This window comes from Ictalurus punctatus, chromosome 18 (assembly GCF_001660625.3).
Source record: "Ictalurus punctatus breed USDA103 chromosome 18, Coco_2.0, whole genome shotgun sequence".
NCBI classification, from domain to species: domain Eukaryota; kingdom Metazoa; phylum Chordata; class Actinopteri; order Siluriformes; family Ictaluridae; genus Ictalurus; species Ictalurus punctatus.
Genome location: NC_030433.2, coordinates 21171466 through 21193605, shown reverse-complemented (window position 1 = coordinate 21193605; position 22140 = coordinate 21171466). Strand labels below are relative to the sequence as shown.

The following is a 22140-nucleotide window of genomic DNA, read 5'->3' as shown; positions in this document are numbered from 1 at the left end:
ATGTTACTGTTCAAACCCTAGAGTTTACCTGTACTCCTTTAGAGTGGATAAATGACAATATTAACGCAATATCATATTACTCTGTACTAAGGAATGCAACTGCGCACATGCACAGAAAATATGTTTTTAAATAAAGAATATATGTACAAATATATGACAAGAAATCTAATTATCTACATTGATTAGAATGCTATGCACCCTTATTAGAATTGTTATGGATGTATTTTAAGCGTATTAGCGAAAACAAGAACATGCCCATACATGAACATGGGGAATGTAGAGGCTTTGTAGCTTTGAACTTGTTTTCTTTTCTTTTTTTTATTGTTATGGAGAGGAAAAAACAAAATAAAATCTGAATATGTATACAAGCCTTTTAATCAGATTCATTCTGACATAAGGATATGTATAGTTCATTTATCCTGCACACCAGCTCAGACCATTTACAGAAATTAATAAAGAAACATGTGGCATACTGGATGTGGTCTGGTGTCGTGTAAGTGTCTTGTCAGTGTTATTACACTTTGGATTTTTAAAATGATTATTATTATTATTTTAAAAAAAAAATAATTTTCAACTTTCATTCGAGTTTCTGTTTAATTATACTTTTTGGATGACTTCTCTTAGATTATATCGATCGCTCATTCGCTGTCAGGAACTGTTTTATCCTGGTCAGGGTCAATTCTTGTTTCAAAATGATATTTATTTATTTAAATCATTATTTTTTATTTTATTATATATATTTTTTTTTACAGTGCTGTGAAAACGTATTCTGATTTCTTCTGTTTTTTTGTGTGTATGTCTCATACTAAACAGTTTTAGTAACCTGAGTAAACACACAATACAGTTTTTATTATTGTTATTTTTTTATTGAAAGTTATCCAAAACTTATCACCCGTGTGAAAAACTAATTGCTCCCTTAAACTTGTTGTGCCACCTTTATCAGCAATAACTGCAACCAAACGCTTCCGATAACTAGAGATCGGTCTTTCACTTACTTCTAGGACTAGACAGATTACTCAGATCTGACTGACTTTAAAAACAATTTAGACCAGAGGTATTCACACTGTGGGGTAGTTGGATGAGGGTGAAGGATGAGATATACCAAAAAAGAAATATTTAAATGATTGTGTCAGACTGGGTAGACCGGTGAACCTTTACCCATTTTGTGTAGGAGCTCCATATTTGAACATCAGAGTACGCTGGGTACACACGATAATTTCCCCAAAACAGGAGTCTATTTTTTTTAATAGTAAAAAACTCAGATGAGTGAATCTTGAATGACTGACAGTCCCGCCCACTTCCCCATCCCTCTTCAGTAATGTTTCAGTCAGTGCTCTTATCTTCACTAATTTCCCCACTTAAAAGAAAAGCTGATTTCCTCCTTGCTTTCTCCATCCATCCATCCATCCATCTTCTATACCGCTTATCCTTCCTTCAGGGTCACAGGGAAACCTGGAGCCTATCCCAGGGAGCATGGGGCACAAGGCAAGCACCCATTCATACACTACGGACACTTTGGACATGCCAATCAGCCTACCATGCACATATTTGGACTGGGGGAGGAAACTGTAGTACCTGGAGGAAACCCCTGCAGCACGGGGAAAACATGCAAACTCCACAAACACAGGGCCACGGTGGGAATCGAACCACCGACCCTAGAGGTGTGAGGCAAACGTGCTAAGGACTAAGCCACCGTGCGCCCTCCTTGCTTTTTGTCAAGGTAAATGTAGAATGTTTTGAGTTTGTTAATGTGAAATAAAATATATCGGTGTATGTTTGACAGTGTATGAGTAAGTCATGGCAGAGCCCTCCCAGAGCACTCCCAAGAGCACTCCCAAGTTCCCAATTCCCACAACATCGATTTGATCCATGCAAGAGGGTGAATGAGAGGCGAAACAGCTGTTGTTTCTCTTGCCTATTGGTTTGTGTTACTGGTTCACCTCTCAAATTATGTATTATTATACTTTCAAATACAATTGTGACAGCCCAAGCAAAACATTATTATAAACAAATGTTTATTAATGCTTTTAGGTTCCTACATTTATCGCTGGTGGAGGAGCTGAGGTAAAAGTAACAAGACTAATCTTTTGCCAAAGATATGGCCTACTGTTTATGCCTGAAAAGTAGACAGAACATGGTGCTTATTTACTTTCACTTACATCTAGGATTTATTCCTATGCTTTGGACCATTGCCTTGCTGCATAATCCAGTTGCGCTGAAGTTTCAATTTACAGACTGAAGACCAGACATTCTCCTTTAGGATATTCTGGATGAAAGTAGAATTTATTCATCCATGCATCCATCCATTTTCTGTACCGCTTATCCTTACTGGGTCGTGGAGAACCTGGAGCCTATCCCAGGAGGCATGTGGCACAAGGCGGGGGACACCCTGGATGGGGTGCAAATCTGAGAAGAATTCATGTTTCCCTCAATTATTGCAAGTTGCCCAGGCCCTGAAGCAGCAAAGCATCCCCACACAGTCACACTTCCACCACCATGCTTGACCGTAGGTATGATGTTCTTTTTGTGGAATTCTGTGTTTGGTTTATGCCAGATGTAACGGGACCCCTGTCTTCCAAACAGTTCCACTTTCAACTCATCAGTCCAGAGGACATTCTCCCAAAAGGTTTGAAGATCATCAAGGTGTGTTTTGGTAAAATTCAGACGAGCCTTAATGTTCTTCTGGGTTAGCAGTGGTTTTTATTTCGCCACTCTTTTGTGACTTCCAGGATAAACCATTGCTGTGCTCTTGGAGGAATTTTGGAAGGTCGGCCACTTCTGGCACGGTTCACTACTGTGCCGAGTTTCTCCATTTGGAGATAATGGAAATGTAGTAGTCCTTTGGAGTCCCAGAGCCTTTGAAATAGCTTTGCAACCCTTCCCAGACTGATGTATTTCAATCACCTTCTTCCTCATCATTTCTGGAATTTCTTACAACTTTGTCATAGTGGGTAAGAACTGCATAAGAACAGCTGTCGAAAAAGTTCTATTGAAGTGTTGATGTGATTGAACAGGGTTTGCAGTAATCAGGCCTGGTTGCATCTAGTCCAGCTGAACCTCATTATGAATGCAGTTTCATAGATTTGAGGAATTAGTAACTATGGGGGCAAATACATTTTCACACAAGCCCAGTTGGTATTGGATTTGTTTTATCTTAAATTTTGTTTTCATTTCTGAAACAATTTAGTATGAGATATACACAAAAACACTTTTTTTTTTTTTTTAAACTAGGAGATACCTTGATTGTTTGTTTTTTCGTCAGCGGTTTTCTCCTGTACCCCGACCTAAACATTACCTCACTGAGCTCCAAAATTTATCATTCTTCCATATAATATATAATTCTTCCATATTTCTGTTCAAACTGAAAAAAAAAATGCTATCAGAGAGTATTTACAAAAATAGCCAGCAGACTGTCCACAGAGGAGCAAAAATAATAATTTAATAAAAAAAAAAACATATATATAAATTTAAAAAAAAAAATCTTCTATGTTTATTGCACATGTCACGATTGTTCTTTCACTATTATTGATAGAAACTCTGGGAAAAAATAATACAGTCATAATGAAATGATTTGGGAAAAATCACTGCTTTGAAATATACAGTAGCTAGCTTGCTTACTCTGTTATGTTAGATACAAGATAGAAAGCTTGACAGAAAGGTCCACAAGGTGTTTGGTTCAGGAGTCGAGTAAACGTCTACAACGTTCCGTAGTGTACGTAAATTAAAGTAAATGAAAATAAATAAATAACAATAATAAATAATGAATAACTAAATAATTTACTAGTACAAACAAAGTCATCGCTTTACAGAAGGGGCAAAAAGAGAAGGACTGCAGAACACTCAAGTTACTTCGTGTATTCGCTAATGTAATGACTTTTGAAGAAAAGGCGGAGGGACAAAGAAGGTATTTCAGATTCATACACAACATGAGCACAGGTTGGAGGGGTTTTCAAGAATCTACACTTGTGGATTTAAAAAAACGTAGCGATTTATAAGGATGCTGTTAAATAACCTACATTTCCCGTCATGCTCTGGCATTCCCGTGACGCATAATTCGGGCGCCACGATGACGTCACGGTCGCTGTTTTAAATAGCCCTCTCCTGTGTTGTTATGTGGTATGTGAGTGAGTGAGTGAGTGAGTGAGTGAGTGAATGAATGAATGAATGAATGAATGAATGAATGAATGAGTGAGTGAGTGAGTGAGTGAGTGAGTGAGTGAGAGAGAGAGAGAGAGAGAGAGAGAACGAACGAACGAACGAACGAACGAGAACGTGGTTGTTAGCATAGTTAGTTAGCTTGTAAGTGTGGGCGCGTGGATAGCTTGTAAGTGTGGGCGCGTGGATAGCTTGTAAGTGTGAGCGCGTGGATAGTTAGCTAGCTTGTAAGTGTGGGCGCGTGGATAGTTAGCTATCTTGTAAGTGTGAGCGCGTGCATGAGATGATATAAATCTCTGTATTTTATATGTAATCGTATTTGGTTGAAACAAACAAAAAAGACGGAGAAGGTAAACAGATTTGAAAGTGGGTTGTTAATAAGCTCACAGGTTCCAGGCGAGTTAGTAAAACGTTTGACAGGCAGTTTTGTGAATTGTGGTGCTGGTGCTGTGCTTGTGGTTTAGGGTTAAAGGCACAGCGGTGAAAGTGTTGCATTTAAACAGGCTTCAGGATGTCCTTAAACAGCCAGACGACCAGCAGCCGCGCCATCCCGGCCACCAGACGGGTGATTCTCAGCGACGCAGCCCAGCTACCCCATGATTATTCCAGCACACCTGGAGGAACTCTGTTTAGCACCACTCCCGGAGGTACAGCTTCAATATTCTCGCCTCTGATTAGTCTGAAAGTGTTTATTTTTCTGTAGCAGCAGCAGCAGCACCTCACCTCAGGTGTATATTAATGCACTCGTTCTCGTTTGTATAGTAACATCTCAATTACCATCGACACTTCACTATTTAAAAAAAAAAACAAAAAAACGTGTTTCATTGTTGATTTGGTGAAGTGTCCTGTAAGGAGACGTTTATTCAACGTTTATGGATGGAGTCCCCAGTATCAGTGCTTTGTATCAGTCAGAAGTAAAGTTGTTGTTGTTTGAAACCTGAGTCTTCACTACAGACAGGTTTACATGGTGTGGTTTCTCGGTGTCACAACAGGCTGCATTTGTACAATTAACTTTTGAGAGAGAAAGAGAAAGAAGTTACTGAGGGACTGTTATAACAACATACACTGTAACAGGAAGTTTCACAGAAGTTCCCAAACGTTAAATAAAACTATAGACGGATAAAAGGTATGACTTGGCGTAAAACACGTTCTAGGAAAACAAACAACTTCATGTGGTAATTTGGTGGTTGATTATTTTCCTAGAACAGCACAAGATGGAGTGTTGTATTCTGTATTAATCTAATGCACTGCAACAGTGAGTGACTGTCACATGTTCAGCCCCATACACTGTTTTTGTTTATGGTGCGTTAGGTTCCCCCCCCCCCCCCCCCCCCCCCGCATCATTCCTGCTTTTTCTTTCTTATTATTTTTTTTATTCAATTTTGTACATCATTGTCCTTTACAGCTGCTGCATGTTTTGCATGTTCTCCTCCTGTCTGTCCTTTTACGTTTGTTCCTGTGTCCAATTTCTCACACACACTCAGTGATTATAGCACACTGGAATGCAACTGCTGTCATCAAAGCCTGGTGGTAGGAGCAGCTTTTCTCACCCTGCGTGCAATCTTCAGAGCCGAGAATAGCCCAACCGTTCACGTGCAGGCTTTTCAACAGAGCGAATAGCTTCGAGAGCAACACCAGTGAAAGGTCTAAAACGTTATGATCTTTGTGTTCTTTAACGAATAAGTTACAGTTCAGTGGATAAGGTTTAAATGTTTGCGATCCCGGCACTGTCGAGCTAACGGCGAAAGCAGGCCATTATCCGTCAGGTTTGAAGTTTTGTAACTGCACTAGCTATAACGGTGTATAGCTAGCTGTCCAATATTACGCTGAAGGATTGTCGCAGGACATAGTCAACAAGTATTGAGCTATAATGTGGAAATGAAATAATTTGGTAATTACTAATTATTATTATTATTATTATACAGTTAATACTTCATGGAGGTACTTAAAAGTTATCGACATATCTAGCCTGTTCAATACTGTAGCTTGGATGAGGTCTTTGAGGGTCAAGTGTAAGGATGACGTCATAGGGTACCTGATTTGCATGAAGGACTACCTCAGTTACCATGGTTACTGCATTGCCCCACCTCCAAGATTGAAGGCTGGAATGTAGCTGCAAACTGAAGGTAACGCCGATGACCAGAAGCTACAATAAATCTTGCTTGAGACAGACTTTCATTATTTGTTAGAAACATTAACCTCATCGCTCCAGGGCAAAACTAAAGAAACAAATGCTGGACACCGAACTTGGCTGATTAATTACTTTTGTAGTAAAGTAAGAAGATGGGACTGTTTTTATTTATTTGTGAATTACTTTTAATACTAAGAGACATGTATGTTAATGCATTATGGTTTTCCTCGCTGCTGCTTCTTTTTTTTTTCTTCTTCTTCTCTTTTATCAACACGCACACATGCCATGAATTCTCTTACTGCTTATATTTTATTGTTATTATTATTCTTATATACAGTCAGGTCCATAAATATTTTGACGTTGACAGTTAGTATTTTAACTCTTTACCAGAGTATGTTGGAGTTTAAACGAAATAATGAATATGACCTGTAAACATTCAGCTTTAATTTGAGGAAATTTGCATCCAACGCTGTAGGAATTACAGCACTTTTTAAAAAATAATAATTTTTTGTATGTGCCCCTCACCATTTTAAGAGAACAAAAGTAATTTAAGAGAACAACTGTGGTGGACGACAGAAGAATTATTTTTCCTGGTGAAGAAAAACTTCGCAACAGTTGGCCAGATCAAGAACACACTCCAGGAAGCAGGCCCGAACGTCATTAGAGTAAATATAGAGGGTTTTAACACAAGATATGAACAATTGGCAAGCCTCAAGAACAGAAAGACCAGATTAGATCTTTGCCAAATAACGTGTAACAACCTGTACTGTTCTGGAACAACACCCTTTGAGACAGACCAAGGACAACTTCTGGGGAATGGCATGAGGAAAAATTTGGAGAAAGGAACCCTAATTTTAACTTCTCATGATCCGAGGACCTTATCCTAGGACATGGGCATATATGACTGCTAATGGAATTGCTTCCCTTATATTTATTGATGTTCGACTCCTGACAAAATTCTGTAGTGTACAGGGTTATTATGTGCTAAGTTGCAGCCGAATGCTTCAAAACTAGTCGGATGGCGCTTCACAATGCAGATGGACAATGACCCGAAGCAATCTTGAAAGCAACCCAAGACTTTTTTTTTTTTTTTTAAGGCAAAGAAGTTAAAAGTTCTGCAGTGGCCAAGTTAATCACCTGACCAAAGAACCAGCAGGAACCGAAGACTGTGCTACTGTAAAGACGTAGCAGAGCATCACCACAGAAGAAACCCGGAGACTGGTTGGTGTCTGTGGTCACTGACTACAAAGGATTTGCAACCAAGTATTAAAAATAACTATTTAATTCATGCTTGTTGGTTTGTCCAGTTACCATTAAAAGGGTGGAGCCCACAGAATAGTGGTGTAATTCCTCCACAGTTCACCTGATTCGGATGAAAATACCCTCAAATTAAACCTGAACGTCTGCAGTTTAAGCTCATCTTCGTCATTTGCATTCATATTTATTGTTTATGATCAACTCCGATATGCTTTCGTAGACGGCTAAAATAATAACCTTTTGCAGTGTACAAATATTAATGGACCTGACTGTGCAAACATACGCCAGGCATTTTTACTAGTAATTCGAATAAAGTAATAGGCTAGTCATATTTTCCATAGTTAAAGCAAAACCTGTTTCTGGTCATTACGTTTTATTTGTGCTGCAAAGAAGGTGTGGTGTAATACATTTCAGCCGACACCCACACAAGTAAACAAAATGTGCAAAATAATACATCTGTGCATCATTATTTTATCGTTTAACGGCGTACCAATTGTTACGCACTTTTCAATCGCCGATTCTGAAACCGACACGCTCCGTATAGCTTGATGTTGGATTGAAAATCTAGGAAAATCCCACCATGTTGAACTCCCAGCCTCAGCAGTGTCCGAAAACAAGTCTGGATCGACCTGTTTGAGCTTGCGTGCACCGCTGATCTGACTCTTAAGCTGAGTGGGATTTCATACAGTGCCGGTCACGACAGAATTCACTGTACAGTGCAGGGGATTTATTTCAAAATTTTATGCGTCATATATTAAGGATCATGAAAATAATTGGAAGAGCGTATTTCAGTTTTTTCCTCCCACCCACCATGTTCTTGTGCGGTTGTCTCCAGATTTGGCGTCATCTCGTCTCGAAGGAAATATGGGATGAAACGAGTACACAAAATAAATGCACCTACTTTTGTAAAGCAGTGTCATACGTGCATGAGCTGCTCATCTGTTTATAGGCTTCACATTCTCCTGTGGTGTGCTGTGTCACTATAAACGGTGATAAATTTGGACAGTGCTTTGGTGGACTTCACTGTGGTGATGCAACGGTGGAATAACAACCTGCGTGGTGTAAACAAGCTGTTTTGTGTTGCTTTACACTCATGCCTTCATTTCCCACTCCCTCGACTTGCTTTCCGCACAGATGTCAACGCAAGTATTCGATTCTTGCACATCTGTTCTGGGTATTTTATTTGAGCAGCTGTAAATGTGGGAGGTTTGGCCTTGTAAGTCAGATTGTTTTTGATTTACTGGTACATTAGGACCTGAGGACGTGTGTGAGAGATGGAGGTGGGAAGCCTGACACTGAACTCAGCTGCCTGATAGCCACACGACTGATACCATGTTCTTACAGGCCATTCTATGCCTGATGACCTCGCTCGGGTCTGTCAAAATTATCTACGTTTTCTGTTTATTCATGTAGCGGCTGCTTTTATCCAGAGCCTTTAAAAGAGCCAACAGTGATCACTAAGTTCTGTGGGATCTACGGGATTTTTCACCATCTTAGCCGAGTCATTTCACCCTCTTCCCAACCACTTTTGTATTTGGAAGATTTGAGCAGTCAATTTAGATTTGTCGTCATATTAGTTTATATAGTAAATATGGCTAGTATTCAGGTGCTGGCGGAGAGACTGTATGAGAAAATGTGAAAGCCAGAACGTGCTGTACCTAGCCGACTCTCTTCAGGAGAAGGCACGCTCAAGAAGTCACTAGTATTAACCAGACAATGCCATAAACTAATTTACATTGTCACCATTTGCATTAAAAAAAAGAAGAGTTTTTATCAGAATAGAAAATAATAGGTTGTAACTTTTTTGGTCACCTCACCACAAACTATTTCCTTAAGTAGTATGGTATTCAGCGGTTAGGAAGTTTAGGAGTAACTTACTTTTATTGCTGTAAATATTGCCAAGAGGAACAAAGAATTGCACACATGGACAGACAATGTGTCGCAATACTCTTCACTACAAAGTTCAAAATACCAGCGACGAAGTCTCCATGTTGGCAACACCGTATCTGACAAGACGCTGTAAGAATCTGTAAAAGCTGAACATGGTGTGTGTGTGTGTGTGTACCGTTTTTTAACACACCTTCTGGACATGTTGGGACATGCAGAGCTGTTGTCTGAGTGTCATGTGACAGTTTCTCACCTTAAGGCGGTGTCACAGTCAGGACCTGCAGGACAGCAGCCTTAACACAGTTTTGGTCTTGATCTAAAAAAAAAAAAAAGCTGTTCTAATGAGGCGATTGTTTGAATCAAGTGTGTTAGATGAGGTAATGTGTGCTTTCGCACCTATATCTGCATCAGGAACATTACCGGGGGCAAAAAATGTACATGTCATACTTGTAAACAAACCATTACAATTCCATTGCATGGAATTGACCAAATCACAGAGGCTATGCTAAATAAAGGATTAGCTAGTTATATAAATATCTGGTTTAAAACGTTATTTTCTCTTAATTCAGCAGTCCAATCTTCAGAACACAGGCATTTCAGTAGCACTCCAGCTCTGTTCTTTGGCTTAGTTTGGACTTCATGGTTCAGTTCTACACAAAGTTGCTGCAACCCAAACACATGTTTGGTCACTTCCTGGAGCAGGTTCAGAATTGAATGGCTTTCTCGCTAGAGCGGCCCGAGACCACCTCACTCGGACACACTCGGACCCGAGCATGATTGCTGTGTTCTCACCTGCCTAACGGTCTGCTCTGAGGTGAGAACACACCAGGGCTCCGTTCAAACCGACTAAACACTGCAAATGCTGTGCCCTTTTGTTGTGTTTACCTTTCTCCATCTCCATGTTTCTGACCGGTGAATGAGAAGTGTTTTCTGAGCATGTTTTCAGGCCTGCGTGCCCTTCACACAACATTTTGCTTTTATTTTCGTTTATTTCCATACAGTGGTAAACCTTGCCAAACCAAAAAGCACCAAATAGGTATAAGTGAACTGAGAAATGTTTGACTATTTATTTTATTGGGGGGAAAATTTAGCTCTATTTACTCACTCATAGCACACATATATTTGATACAGTTGGTACCTAATATCTGCTGTAAGACAGATCTCAGCTTGCAGTAACTTACAGGCTCTCAGTAACGACTTCACTAAACAGCTGTACTCATTTTTATTGTATAGAGTCCCATTCCAATATGAGAGTGGAAAATGAAGTACTTAAATACAAGGATTTAGTGGTTTGTATGGAATACTTTTTAAAAAATTTTTGTCTTTATTTAATTGACCGTAGTGGGGAAAACTGTAATAAAAGGTATTCACTACCCACAGGACTGATTTTAGCTCTTTTTTTTTTGGCCCTGCAGGAACCAGAATCATCTATGACCGTAAGTTCCTGCTGGACTGTCGCAGCTCCCCGTTGGCCCACACGCCCCCCAGCTGCCTGCCTGACATCCCCGGAGTGACCAGCCCTCCCAAAAACAACAAAACCCACCCTCGAGAGCGCGTCAGCTGCAGCAGCAGCATCCCTCCTGTGGACAAGGCCACGGGTACGTCTTGTCCTCTCAGCTTGCACTTTATATAGGACTCAGTATTACGTTAGTTACAGTATAGTTTTAGGGTACTTTTTGATTGAAAATTAAAGTTTGTCAGTCAGAGATTTAGGTATTCATCAAATGTTCTGAGTTTCTGGTAAACTCCGACTTTCAGGGGTCCTGTAAACTACCACATACAGTATATAACACATATTGGTGTGAATTCTTCTCTCAGAACTTCCGTCCTGCAAAATATTTATCATACAAATATATTTTTTTTTTAAATGAGGACTGCTCTTGAGCTCTGTAGTACTCTGTTTTGAAATACAAATGAAAAATGTACTTACTTAATTCGGACTTATTGTTTGCCCAAGGTCCTCTTTCTTATCACCACTTTGTAATTTGTAGTACTTCTCTTTGAGTTTTGTAGTTGTTGCTAAAGTGCTTTTACCAAAAATTCTTTCATTTAAAGGAAAGAAAAAAAAAAAAAGAAATCCTTTATATATAGTGATAAGTTGGACTCAAAATATGACAACGAAAATATGATGAAGTGGAGTTATTGTTTTCCGATAACAGCAATGCCCTGAAGTGTTTTATTCCTCATATACTACAGCAATCTGACAACATATCACGTTGTGTAATATCCACAGGAGTGGGGGGAAAAATACCACTTCCTGTTATCACTTATGTCATGCGTTCCCTCACCAGCTTCTCGTTTCCCTCTCTTGTTAATAAGATCATACACGTATGTTATATAAGACAAAATAAAAATAAACAGCCTCTCATGTTGTAAAGAAGAACGCGTAAACACCTCTGTCCTGAAGACTTCCCTGTGTTTTAAAACTTCAATACAGCTAAATGCTAAATAAATGTCTCCTTGCAGAAAACTTCACCATATCAACCATTATGCAACTGTGGGTAACCGAGAGTGAGCTATATACCGTAGAAGTGAAAATGTATTAGAAAGCATGAATCGATATAAATCTGAGATTTGCAGCTGTGCTACTGAGGACTCAACAGAAATAAATATTACATTTATGCTGATGCCTGTATCCCATCTGCTGTAATTGTTCTGCGAGTGGAAATTGCTCATAAAAATTGTCAATACAGTGGTGTTGACAGGAGAACCGAACGCGCATCAGCTCTTTTGTTGATGGAAAATGATACAGGATTACAGTTACTGTTAATATCAGCTCTGTTGACGCTAACGTAATGAATAATATAATGTCGATTTATTGTGTCTGTTCTGTCCAGGTGAAGACGCCCAGTTTGAAATGGACATCTAGTGACGTCAAACATCAACATGACGGTGATGGCGGTCCTATAAGGATGAAGGAAACCGATTTCTCCCATCATCTACCTTCTTTCATTATCTGCTGTTGTTTTCCCTCCCCATTATTTCTGTATCAATGCTGTCATTCCAGACACGCACAAGACATCTACCATCGAGTCTCAACACCGGCACACACCGCTGTGCTTAAATGCGCTCAGGTTACTCCTTGAGCATGCCAGTGCTCCTGCGGAAGCCTCTGCTCAACATGTGTGAAATCCAAACACTTTTTGTTGCCGCGTGTGTAGTTTGCTAACATGGCCACTGGGAGGAGTAGTGGTTCTTTCTGTAATTTTTTTTTTTTTTTGTTTTTTTTTTTTTTTTAAAAACCTCATGCTGGAGTGTTAAAGTATAGAGTCAAATAACATTTCCCCACACTTCATTTCCCATATGACGGTGTTATCTTTTTATAAGGAAAATTTATAAAGAATTTGTTTCTTTTTCACTTAACGTGTCATTCAACAGAATGTAACACCCCCCCCCCCCCCCCCCCCCCCTTATGGTTTTGGTTATACTGTGTAAATCTTGTCAATTTTTACAATATCTAAGGAATAAATCCTTCCCTAAGATTCATCCAAACATGGAAAAAATGCAGTGAGAATCTGCTGTTCATCTTTTGACTTTAGTGTTTTCTGATGATGTGATAATGACTCAATAGAAGCAACATTTGAATAAGAATCAAGATTTACTAAATATTCATAACAATATATTTCGTTACACTTGCCAGATCCCATAGGCTAAACCATTATACAGTTTATAAACAGGAAAAGCAAGGCACCTGAGGAAATAGCTATAGCTGCTGAGTCCCTAACTCATAGGAGCGGTTATTTATTCTAAGAAGTATAACACGGTGTAGTGATTCACTTAACTGACTCGATTCTTTTGAACCAGCTGTTCGAGTGAATCTATAAATTTGTTAGCCAGTCCGAATGGCTAATTATAAACCCTGAGCATGATACGTTATCAAATGGCTGTCTTTCGGGGGCGGGGGGATGGTTCATGTGTGATAATTGATTTACTTAAATGAGTCGTTTAAAAGGAACGAATCGTCTGTTGCTGGTATATGAAAGGGCTATGGTTCCTGAATGATGAAATGAAGAAATGTCTTTCTGCGCTGTCCACATTTCTACATCGTCTCTCTGCTTAGTGCTAAAGTTCTCTGGCAGTCTCTCGTTGTTGGGAACGGGCAGGTAAACATGCCGTAAGTGCTGAAGTCGATTTGGCTGAGTGTTTGGAGAGTCAGATCAGTGGCAGCCGCATGCCCCTGCCACCATGCCTTCGTGATGCCTCATCACCATCTTCCCGTTCTCATAGTAGAGCATGGAGAGAGGAGCCAGGCGTGTAGGTACACAGGATGGACACGGGACGCGGTCCGGTTGGTGTAGCTTCAACAGGCTCTGTAATAAAGAGATGGAAGTTAACATCAACAACGAGAAGAGATAAGGTTGACATAGCAGCCAGTTATAAAACATCATATTAATGACAATTCGTACGTCATATATAAGCCCAGGGCACATTTTAATGTTCACCCTGCTTTAACCCACACTTCAGCTCAGGAAGGGCTGTTAATAAGGTGAATGGGTGGGTCAGATGGGAACATTGGGGGCAGGGAAAACAAAATTTGCAGGACAAAGGATTCTCTATTTAGGGCACCATTTTGGACACAAGGCATACATTTTTGTTTGCCTCTCCTTACCTGCATGTATGCGTGATTCGTTGGCGCAAACGACTCGTCCACCGGTGTAGGGCAGTCACCTTCACAGCGGTATGCGTTGTATCTCTTTGGATAAATAATCCACTCGCTCCAACCAATCTGGTCAAAGTCTACCCACATGTCCACCTTCTTGCACAGGGTCTTCTGTTCACCCTCAACTTGTGTGAGAGCTGGGATCGCACTGTCCCCTGCCGCCTCGCTCACTCTCTTATGCGCCCGGTGGTTGCGTTTGTGTCTCCGGGCCACAGGCTCAGACAGCGCCCGATCCTGAGCCACATACTTGGAGTGCTCAGCTGTCCGGATCAGCGTAGACGATTCTGTCCTCATCTGCTTGGAGTAAACCACCATCATGACGCTGTTGGTTGTCGGATGCTGGATGCCATGCTCAAGGTCCTGGGGTGCTCCGTCATCCAGGCGTACCTGGGTGGGAGGCAGACCCCCCTGGTGTAGCCAGTACTTCAGCAGCTGGGTGATATTCAGGACTCTCCAAGAGGAGTGTGAGGATGTAGACGTGCTCGACGTGTTGTCAATGCGACCCAGATGAAGACGCTCCTCGGCGCCTTTGGGAGCGTGATAGATGTCCACCATGGGATGCTCAGAGGCGGAGAACTCCGGGAGGCGCAGGCGCAGCTCTGAGTGCCGCACATCGTCGCTCGCCGAGATGGAGGACATGTCAAACGTGACCGCCCACTTGTCACCCACCTGGTAGCAACCTAAAAAACAAACAAACAAAAAACCCAGACATTAGGACATGCCACAAACATCATAAACAATGCAAACCCAGACGCGTAAAGATCTTTAATTAATGTTTGGGGGTTAACAATTCCGAAGACAGCCTTCACACATCTGCAGTCAGGCGCAGTTAATAAAGTCGAAGACTCATATTGTTTGTGTATTCCCACTTTTAAGCAGACGTCGTGAAGTTTGTATCTAATACACACTTTGAGCATAAGAAACGACTTGGGAAATAACAAGTCCAGTGCTGGCAAGCGATGGATGTGCGTCGTTCTCTGCCTTAACAGAAGCAGAACCATATCGTGCGTAAAAACTTTTCCCTCCGACGCTGCGTCATGTGGTCGGAAAATATTTGATCTATCCTAATAACGTTTAACCAGATTAAAATACCTTCAAGACCAAATTAAGTTTGTCAGTGACACTGTCTAGTTCCAAACCCTCAAATATAGGCTAGTTAGTATAAAAATACATAAATACTTACTTTTGGCGACGAGGCTGAGCACTGAATCGGAGTGGTGCAGAGATGGAAGCTCGTATCCGACTCCCGCGCTCGAAGTCCCCGCTGATTTCTTCCCGTCACCGGCTAGTAAAGTCCGGTAAAGGTGCATCATGTAGAGCGGGTAAGGTCCTTTAGCGGATCCGCGCTTCCTGCCGACGCGCGCACTGGCGGACACCGAGCGCACCCACAGCGCCACGCATAAAATCCCGCACACCAGCTGTTTCATAGTAATAACAACAAGAATAAATCCAACACTTCCAGTGGAATAAAACAGAGACAGAGAGAGAGAGAGACCGAGGACAGACAGCTCCGAGGTCTGGTCTTGCTCTCTGGTCTTGCTCTCCTTGGAGGGAATGACTTCGGTTCGCTGATGTCGAGCCTATTAATTAAGCTCCTTTCCAAACTTACAGAAACTGCAGCGCCGTTTGATGATCCTCTGCGCGCGCGCTGCCTTTGAAGTGCTGCGTGTGATCCATGTCAAGGTCATCGGGCACCGAAACCAAGCCGCCTTTAGTGTGTGCCGAGGTGTGAACGCGCCGAAGCTCTTCTGCGGCTAAAACAATACCATGAGCCGCGCAGATGGATTCAAAGCGCGTTACTCTGATTAATGGGAGGAAAGTCAATCCGAATGCAATTGCATTTTGAATGATAATAAAGGAAGTCAGGTTTTTTTTTTAAATCTCTTTGTGCAATAATCACTTTCACCTTATTAGATGATGAGGAGGGAAAATGGTTTAGAGGAGCCTAATTACCCCCCCCCCCCCCCCTCTTAGAACCCTGCTCTGTTTAATAAAAAAAAAAATCTACACCGCGCTCATCCATGTTTTCGGACCCTTTCCGACTCCAGGTTTCCCATCTCCCACGGCTTCCCAAGATCACACGCACAATCCATTTAAGGTGCTTAGAAGCCTTTTCTAATCTTGGTTAAAATAAATAAATAAAAAAAAAAATAAAAAAAAATGTCAACACTTATTAATAACGCTAATATATTGCTCACATGGGCTTTCAGGCAAATGTCCCATAATTACGCGTGTGTAAATTGTGCAGTTAGGTAAACCACTTATAATCCCTTTATGATCTTTCATCTAATCGATAGGCCTATTAAACCGCCCAGATAGAAACATAACCTCTGTATAGCCTAACATTTTCAGATAATGGGTTATGCTACATGCAGGCTATCTAAATCAGCCTAAACAAACAAACAAACAAACAAACAAAAAAATCTAAAATTAAAGTTACATTTTAATATAAGCTAGTATAGGTAAATACAAAATAGAACAAATCTCTTTCTCTCTCCTCACACACACACACACACACACACACACACACACACACACACACACACACACACACACACACACACACAAATATCTAGGCTATATAAATAAAGTATAAATGAATATACGTAAATATACCAGAGAAAAAAAAACTTTTATTGTGAGTTTTCTATTGACATTTTTTTGTTATAGTTGTAAAATTCAGAACATGAATGACTATCTTCAGCCCCAGAGCCACCACCCAACTCCACCCAGCCCACCCCCCACCCACCCCCACATAAACACCCCTTTCTCAAAAGAGAATTGATTAAAGTGTATAACGATAACACTCTGTAGCCTATACGAATGCATACATTTCTATTATTCATATAGCCAGGGTATTTATTTATGCATATAAGCGGACACATAAAGATGTAAAGTGCAAGATGGTCTATTATAATGATTATAATTTTAATAGAATGGGGGGGGGGGGGGGTGTTGAGAGACGTAATCATAATAAATAATAAAAGTACAAAGTACAAACAAGTCTTTGTATTGTATTCCTAATATATATATATATATATATATATATATATATATATATATATATATATTTATATATATATATATATATATATATATATATATATATAGTTTATTTATTTATCTGTTCGAAATATATGAATATTTAAACATGTATTTTTTTTTTCACCTGTAAATTGTCATATGGCAGAGAAGTGATTATGTTTATGCAAAAGGATCATCTGGTCCTTTTCTCATAGGGATATTTACTGAGGTTTATTGGGTTTTGAGCGGATTAAATGTCTTTACAGTGGCAGAAGTTTAATCACTCTGAGGAGATTTAAATGGAATAAAAACAATGGAATTAAAACTATACACCTGAGTATCGAGAATATGTGAAGCTGGAAGCTGTCCTTGTCCATCTTGATTCGTTCCTGTTATAATCTTTAAGCAGCAGGAGTTTGGAAAATATTATTATTATTATTTTAGCTTCAGCCTTATAATAGAGTCTCACTATTCTGTTTATACCGAGACTGATGTCATTGTGTGTCCAGAGCAAACACAGACACAGACACAGACGACTTTGAAAGCTCTATGACATGGACATTTATATCATGTTTCCGACAGAGGGCGCTGGTTTACAACGTGTGTGGGATGCAGAGGCGTGAAGCCCTAGATGTGTATAAATTGCTGTAAAATGGAGATATGCCTGTTTCCTTTTCATAACAAGTTGCTGGTTACAAGCATCACATTAATTTTTTTTTTTAAATATCAGTGATCACTAACCGTGTTCTTGGACATCTGCCTTTTCATATCTCAGGGGTTCTCAATGTTTTTTTTTTTTTGTTTTTTTTTTTTTTTTAGCTTTGTTATTTTGTTGTTTTTTTTTGCAGTCAGGGCCCCTTTTAACTGTTCCCTTTTAACACAATAATAGGACTTATTATTTAAATGTCTTAAATAATATTTTGACAATTTATTTGAATCGTATAACTTTGTATTCCTCATATTAATCCTCAATCACATATACACACCACATTTTATAAGCTCTGTCATTCGATTTCAGAAGATGAAAAAGCCTTTATTTGTAACATATAAATTACAGCACAGTGAAATTCCATGATACGGCGCCCCTGGAGCAGGGAGGGTTAAGGCCCTTGCTCAACCCCTGACCTTCTGATCAGTAACCCAGAGCCTTAACTGTTGAGCCACAATTGTCCTTCAGTTGCAGTGAACTCAATAATAATAAATACAATACAACTGATATAATTGTGGGCTCTGAGTTCCACCACTGTAACTACATTTAAACACATTTAATCACAGACCCCTGAATATGTTTCACAGACCCTGGAGGTTGTCGGTCTCCGCTTTGAGAATCATGTTACTACTGTACATAGCTTATTTACGGTTTAAATCCCATTTTATTTATAGAGCTGTAGAAACATGGTTGGTGATCACAGAATATTTTCATAGCTGTTTATTACTGATACATATAATTTCATCCAGAGCTTCCCATGAAAAATCCACTGTACACATCCAATCCTCTCATTATCATGAAGATGGGAAAATGCTTTCAGATATACTCTCGCTTTGGAATGTTAGAGGTCCAATGCTATGTATGAGGTGTCTTGATCTTGTCTGCGTTTACATAATAGAGGTCTGGTCGAGTCAATCAACTAAACATGGGACGTCTTACATGACGTCATACGTAAATGCCAAGTGTAGGTCATATTTGATGTTTATGACATAATCAGACATGCAAACACTAGACTACATAACATGTAAAAATATATATATATATATTTATAATGGCTTAAACAATTGCACATTTTAGAGTAATGCTAAATGTGGACTAACAAAGCAAGCAAGATAATCTTACAAAGCTATGTGCGCGTTAACATTAGATACAGTCTTCAAAATTACTTTCCTATTTAGGCAAAAATAAATAAAAAATCCAAATAGTGACAAAACTTTTTTCTCTTTGCCATTTGTCGATATCTGAAATGTGAAAAAACTAGTGAAAATGTACACATTTTGTGTCATGTGACAGGATTTTCATCACAAAAATGAATCAACCATTTTTACTGCAAAAAAGGTCAAATGTGCATATGAAAACATGTTAAAAGCACATAATCTGTACAAAGTTATTGGACAGTTAGCCAGGGTCTTTATTGGCTAGCCAAGCTACCTAACTCGATGCAGTTTCATTTACTACAACACGCGAGGTCTTTACTAGATGATGAAATTGCCTTCTTTTCTATTTGATTTCTTGGTGGCTTGGGATCTTCATATATAAGATGCAGACTATTTTTTTTTTTTTTTGTATTTCTTGCTGATGTTACAAAGTGATGCTGCTAGTTAGACATTAGCTATTTGCTGCATTGAAACAGAGTGAATTTTGTGCTTTCAACATTTTCATTGTGCTTGGTCAAAGTTGTAAGAGCACTATTACTTGGTAACTGGGAAATTATGGACATCATGGCCAAAATAACGACTGATGATAATATTGTAGCTGTTAAGCCTTTAAATACAGACAGTGTGAAGGTATACTGGCAATGAAAACAAAAGAAAAACATAAAGAATGTCAACAATTTCTTCATAAATTACTAAAAAAAAAAAGAGACTAAATTTACAATGTAATTACACTTAGCAGCAAAGAATGATCAGAAATACAAGTGAGTCATTTATATGGATTTTCCTTCTAAATTTGGCAAACATATAATTCCATGATAATGTAACCTTGGTTTTAGTTACATGTGGCATTTAGGCTAATGTAGCCTTATCCATTTAGCTTGCTTACAAATTATTTATCATGCATGCATAGCGGTTACTTTGGTGCTAGGATGTTGTTCTCTGGAACAAATCTTTCTTCAAGATCCTTGAGCTGACTTTGATTGCGAGACATATCTCTATCGATGAAAGCAATGAACGCTCTGAGATTGTAATGAAGTATAAGTGTTTTTAATGCAGTGTGAAGTCACCGTATGGTGCAGGCACTTTGACACTGACTCGCTGGGACAATTCCAGCCCTATTTAATCAGCAGGGACACCAATTGTTGTCAATCTGTTTGCAAAACAGAGCGCGGCCTTAGGGCGACTCTATAATATAAAAAAAGAAATAAAAAAAAGAGCAGCAGGAGAAGGAGAGCAGAATCGGGCCTTTGTGAGCGCTGGGAGAGCCATGCACTCGGGCGACAGGCGGCTGAAAAACAAAAAGCCTGTGAAATATGAAAGGGCTGCTCGACCTCCTCTGCGTCATTTGAATAATGGGGATAATTACTCCCGCTGCAGAGATGCACCTGCATTCGAAATAAGCCTTTGATACCAACTTTAATTCAGTGTGATCAGTGCCGTGTCATTAAGATACACCGCACGGATCCTTGCTTTTCTACGGCCAGAGAGATTCACTCAGCAAACGCAGCTAAATTGCAGCATGTTCTCATAACGTGGATTTTGTTGTGCAGATGAGTGCGAAACAATGGGTTGAAGTTCAGTAGGTGTACAGTGATCTGTGTGAAATTTAATGGAGGATAGTTCAGACAAAAACAAAACAAGACAATTTTCCACTTATCTGAAATGTAGTCGATTAGTCAGCTCTGTTTGGAGTCTGTCATTTGCTTATTTAGAGCAAAGAGGCTAATGATGCTATCATGCTAGGTTTGATGGATTATATCTCAGCTGGAAATTTTGTAAAAGACACAAGCACCTCAGGTCTTTTTTACTTTATCAAACCTTAAGTGTTTAGGTTTTTGGTTTGGTTCTCATTTGAGTGTTATAATATTAGTGTGTGTGTGTTATCCTTTTGAAACTGCTTAACCTACATCAATGTATAATGATGATAATTTAATACCATTTTATATATGGGGCGGCTGTGGATCAGGTGGTAGAGCGGGTTGTCCACTAATTGTAGGGTTCGATCCCTGGCCCACGTGACTACACATGCCGAAGTGTCCTTGGGCAAGACACTGAACCCCAAGTTGCTAGCACCCTGCATGGCAGCTCTAGTACCATTGGTGTGTGAGTGTGTGTGTGTGTGAATGGGTGAATGAGACACAATGGAAAGCGCTTTGGATAAAAGCGCTATATAAGTGCAGACCATTTAATAAATAGTGGTTTGTGAACCCTTTAGGATCTTCTATATATCTGCATAAACATGACCTAAAACAAATTCCTACTATTGTTAGCTTTGTAGAGTTTATAGATTGGGTTTATGTCTATACAAATTGGTATACATTTGATTGAATATTTCAAAGTCTACAGTAATTCTTGAATCTATACACCCAACCTGCACTGCGTCAACAGTTCCGGCCAGTGATGGTGGCCTAACAGTTTAGGGAATGTTTTCATGGCACACACTGGGCCTCTTAATATCATCTGAGCGTCATTTAAATACCACAGCCACATCTGAATATTGTTGCTGACCACAGAAACAATTTACCTATCTATTAATAGCTACTTCTAGCATGATAACTGGGCATGCCACAAAAATTCATCTCAAACTGGCTCCATGAACATGACAATGAGCTCAGTGTACATTAACGGTCTCCTCAGTCTCCAGATCTAAATTGATTCCTTAATTATGCATCTGCCATACAAGTACTGTGAATGAGTTTTTACTTTAAATGATATATGCAACATATTAGAATTAGCGCATTAATATAAACCTGTGGTTTGCGCTTGCACTACTGTCAGAGCTGCTCTTATGGAAAGTTAGTCGACGTCTTCCGACCAATCGGAATCCAGAAATCAGCAGTGCTGTGATATAAGTATACATGGATTTTCTTAGTTAAATGCCGTGATTTAACGCAATACATTTACTTGGTATCACAGTTTACTTTCTTGCAGGATGTTGCGTCCGAGTAAGTGATGTGCGGCGCCATTTCTCGCTCTAGTGGTTTTTATGTTATGGTGCCTGCTGCCATCTGTGCTCTTGCCTACATAATCTCTCTGTGCTCAGTGACATTACTCTTAGTCCTGTACTTTATCTGCTGAAGGACAGCTACCGGAGTCCAGTTACATTTATTTCACCACAGCCTACTGTAAACATGTCGCCCTGCTTGGCTGAGTTTGTTCT

The 22140-nt window shown here is 39.7% G+C and overlaps 2 protein-coding genes across 5 annotated transcripts; one reads left to right on the top strand and one right to left on the bottom strand.

The window, feature by feature from the left end:
* Positions 1–4046: 4046 nt before the first annotated feature.
* eif4ebp1 (eukaryotic translation initiation factor 4E binding protein 1) lies at positions 4047–12663 on the top strand. 4 transcript variants are annotated; one of them, XM_017493423.3, is made up of 4 exons: positions 4047–4116; positions 4659–4802; positions 10846–11028; positions 12268–12663. In XM_017493423.3, the coding sequence occupies exons 2-4, from the start codon at positions 4667–4669 to the stop codon at positions 12297–12299; spliced, it is 351 nt and encodes a 116-aa protein (XP_017348912.1). In that variant the 5' UTR covers positions 4047–4116; positions 4659–4666; the 3' UTR covers positions 12300–12663. The 4 variants fall into 4 exon arrangements, with proteins under 4 accessions (XP_017348912.1, XP_053543756.1, XP_017348913.1 ...); XM_053687781.1 differs by lacking the exon at positions 4047–4116 and adding an exon at positions 4123–4349; XM_017493424.3 differs by lacking the exon at positions 4047–4116 and adding an exon at positions 4123–4505.
* A 590-nt stretch (positions 12664–13253) lies between these two features.
* ndr1 (nodal-related 1) lies at positions 13254–15960 on the bottom strand. The gene is made up of 3 exons (XM_017493420.3): positions 15274–15960; positions 14040–14770; positions 13254–13740 (listed from the first exon to the last, which is right to left on the bottom strand). Exons 1-3 carry the CDS (start codon positions 15515–15517, stop codon positions 13588–13590), a joined length of 1128 nt encoding a protein of 375 aa, XP_017348909.1. The 5' UTR covers positions 15518–15960; the 3' UTR covers positions 13254–13587.
* Between the last annotated feature and the right edge of the window lie 6180 nt (positions 15961–22140).

What these genes read in the sequence shown, in the direction of transcription:
- ndr1 (XM_017493420.3), bottom strand. Translation starts at nt 15,517, where the DNA reads ATGAAACAGCTGGTGTGCGGGATTTTATGCGTGGCGCTGTGGGTGCGC. An exon ending in GCTCAGCCTCGTCGCCAAAA is followed by an intron (nt 14,771 to 15,273) that starts GTAAGTATTTAT and finishes TTTGTTTTTTAG; the next exon opens with GTTGCTACCAGGTGGGTGAC. An exon ending in CGAATCACGCATACATGCAG is followed by an intron (nt 13,741 to 14,039) that starts GTAAGGAGAGGC and finishes TCTTTATTACAG; the next exon opens with AGCCTGTTGAAGCTACACCA.
- eif4ebp1 (XM_017493423.3), top strand. Translation starts at nt 4,667, where the DNA reads ATGTCCTTAAACAGCCAGACGACCAGCAGCCGCGCCATCCCGGCCACC. An exon ending in GTTTAGCACCACTCCCGGAG is followed by an intron (nt 4,803 to 10,845) that starts GTACAGCTTCAA and finishes TTGGCCCTGCAG; the next exon opens with GAACCAGAATCATCTATGAC. An exon ending in TCCTGTGGACAAGGCCACGG is followed by an intron (nt 11,029 to 12,267) that starts GTACGTCTTGTC and finishes TGTTCTGTCCAG; the next exon opens with GTGAAGACGCCCAGTTTGAA.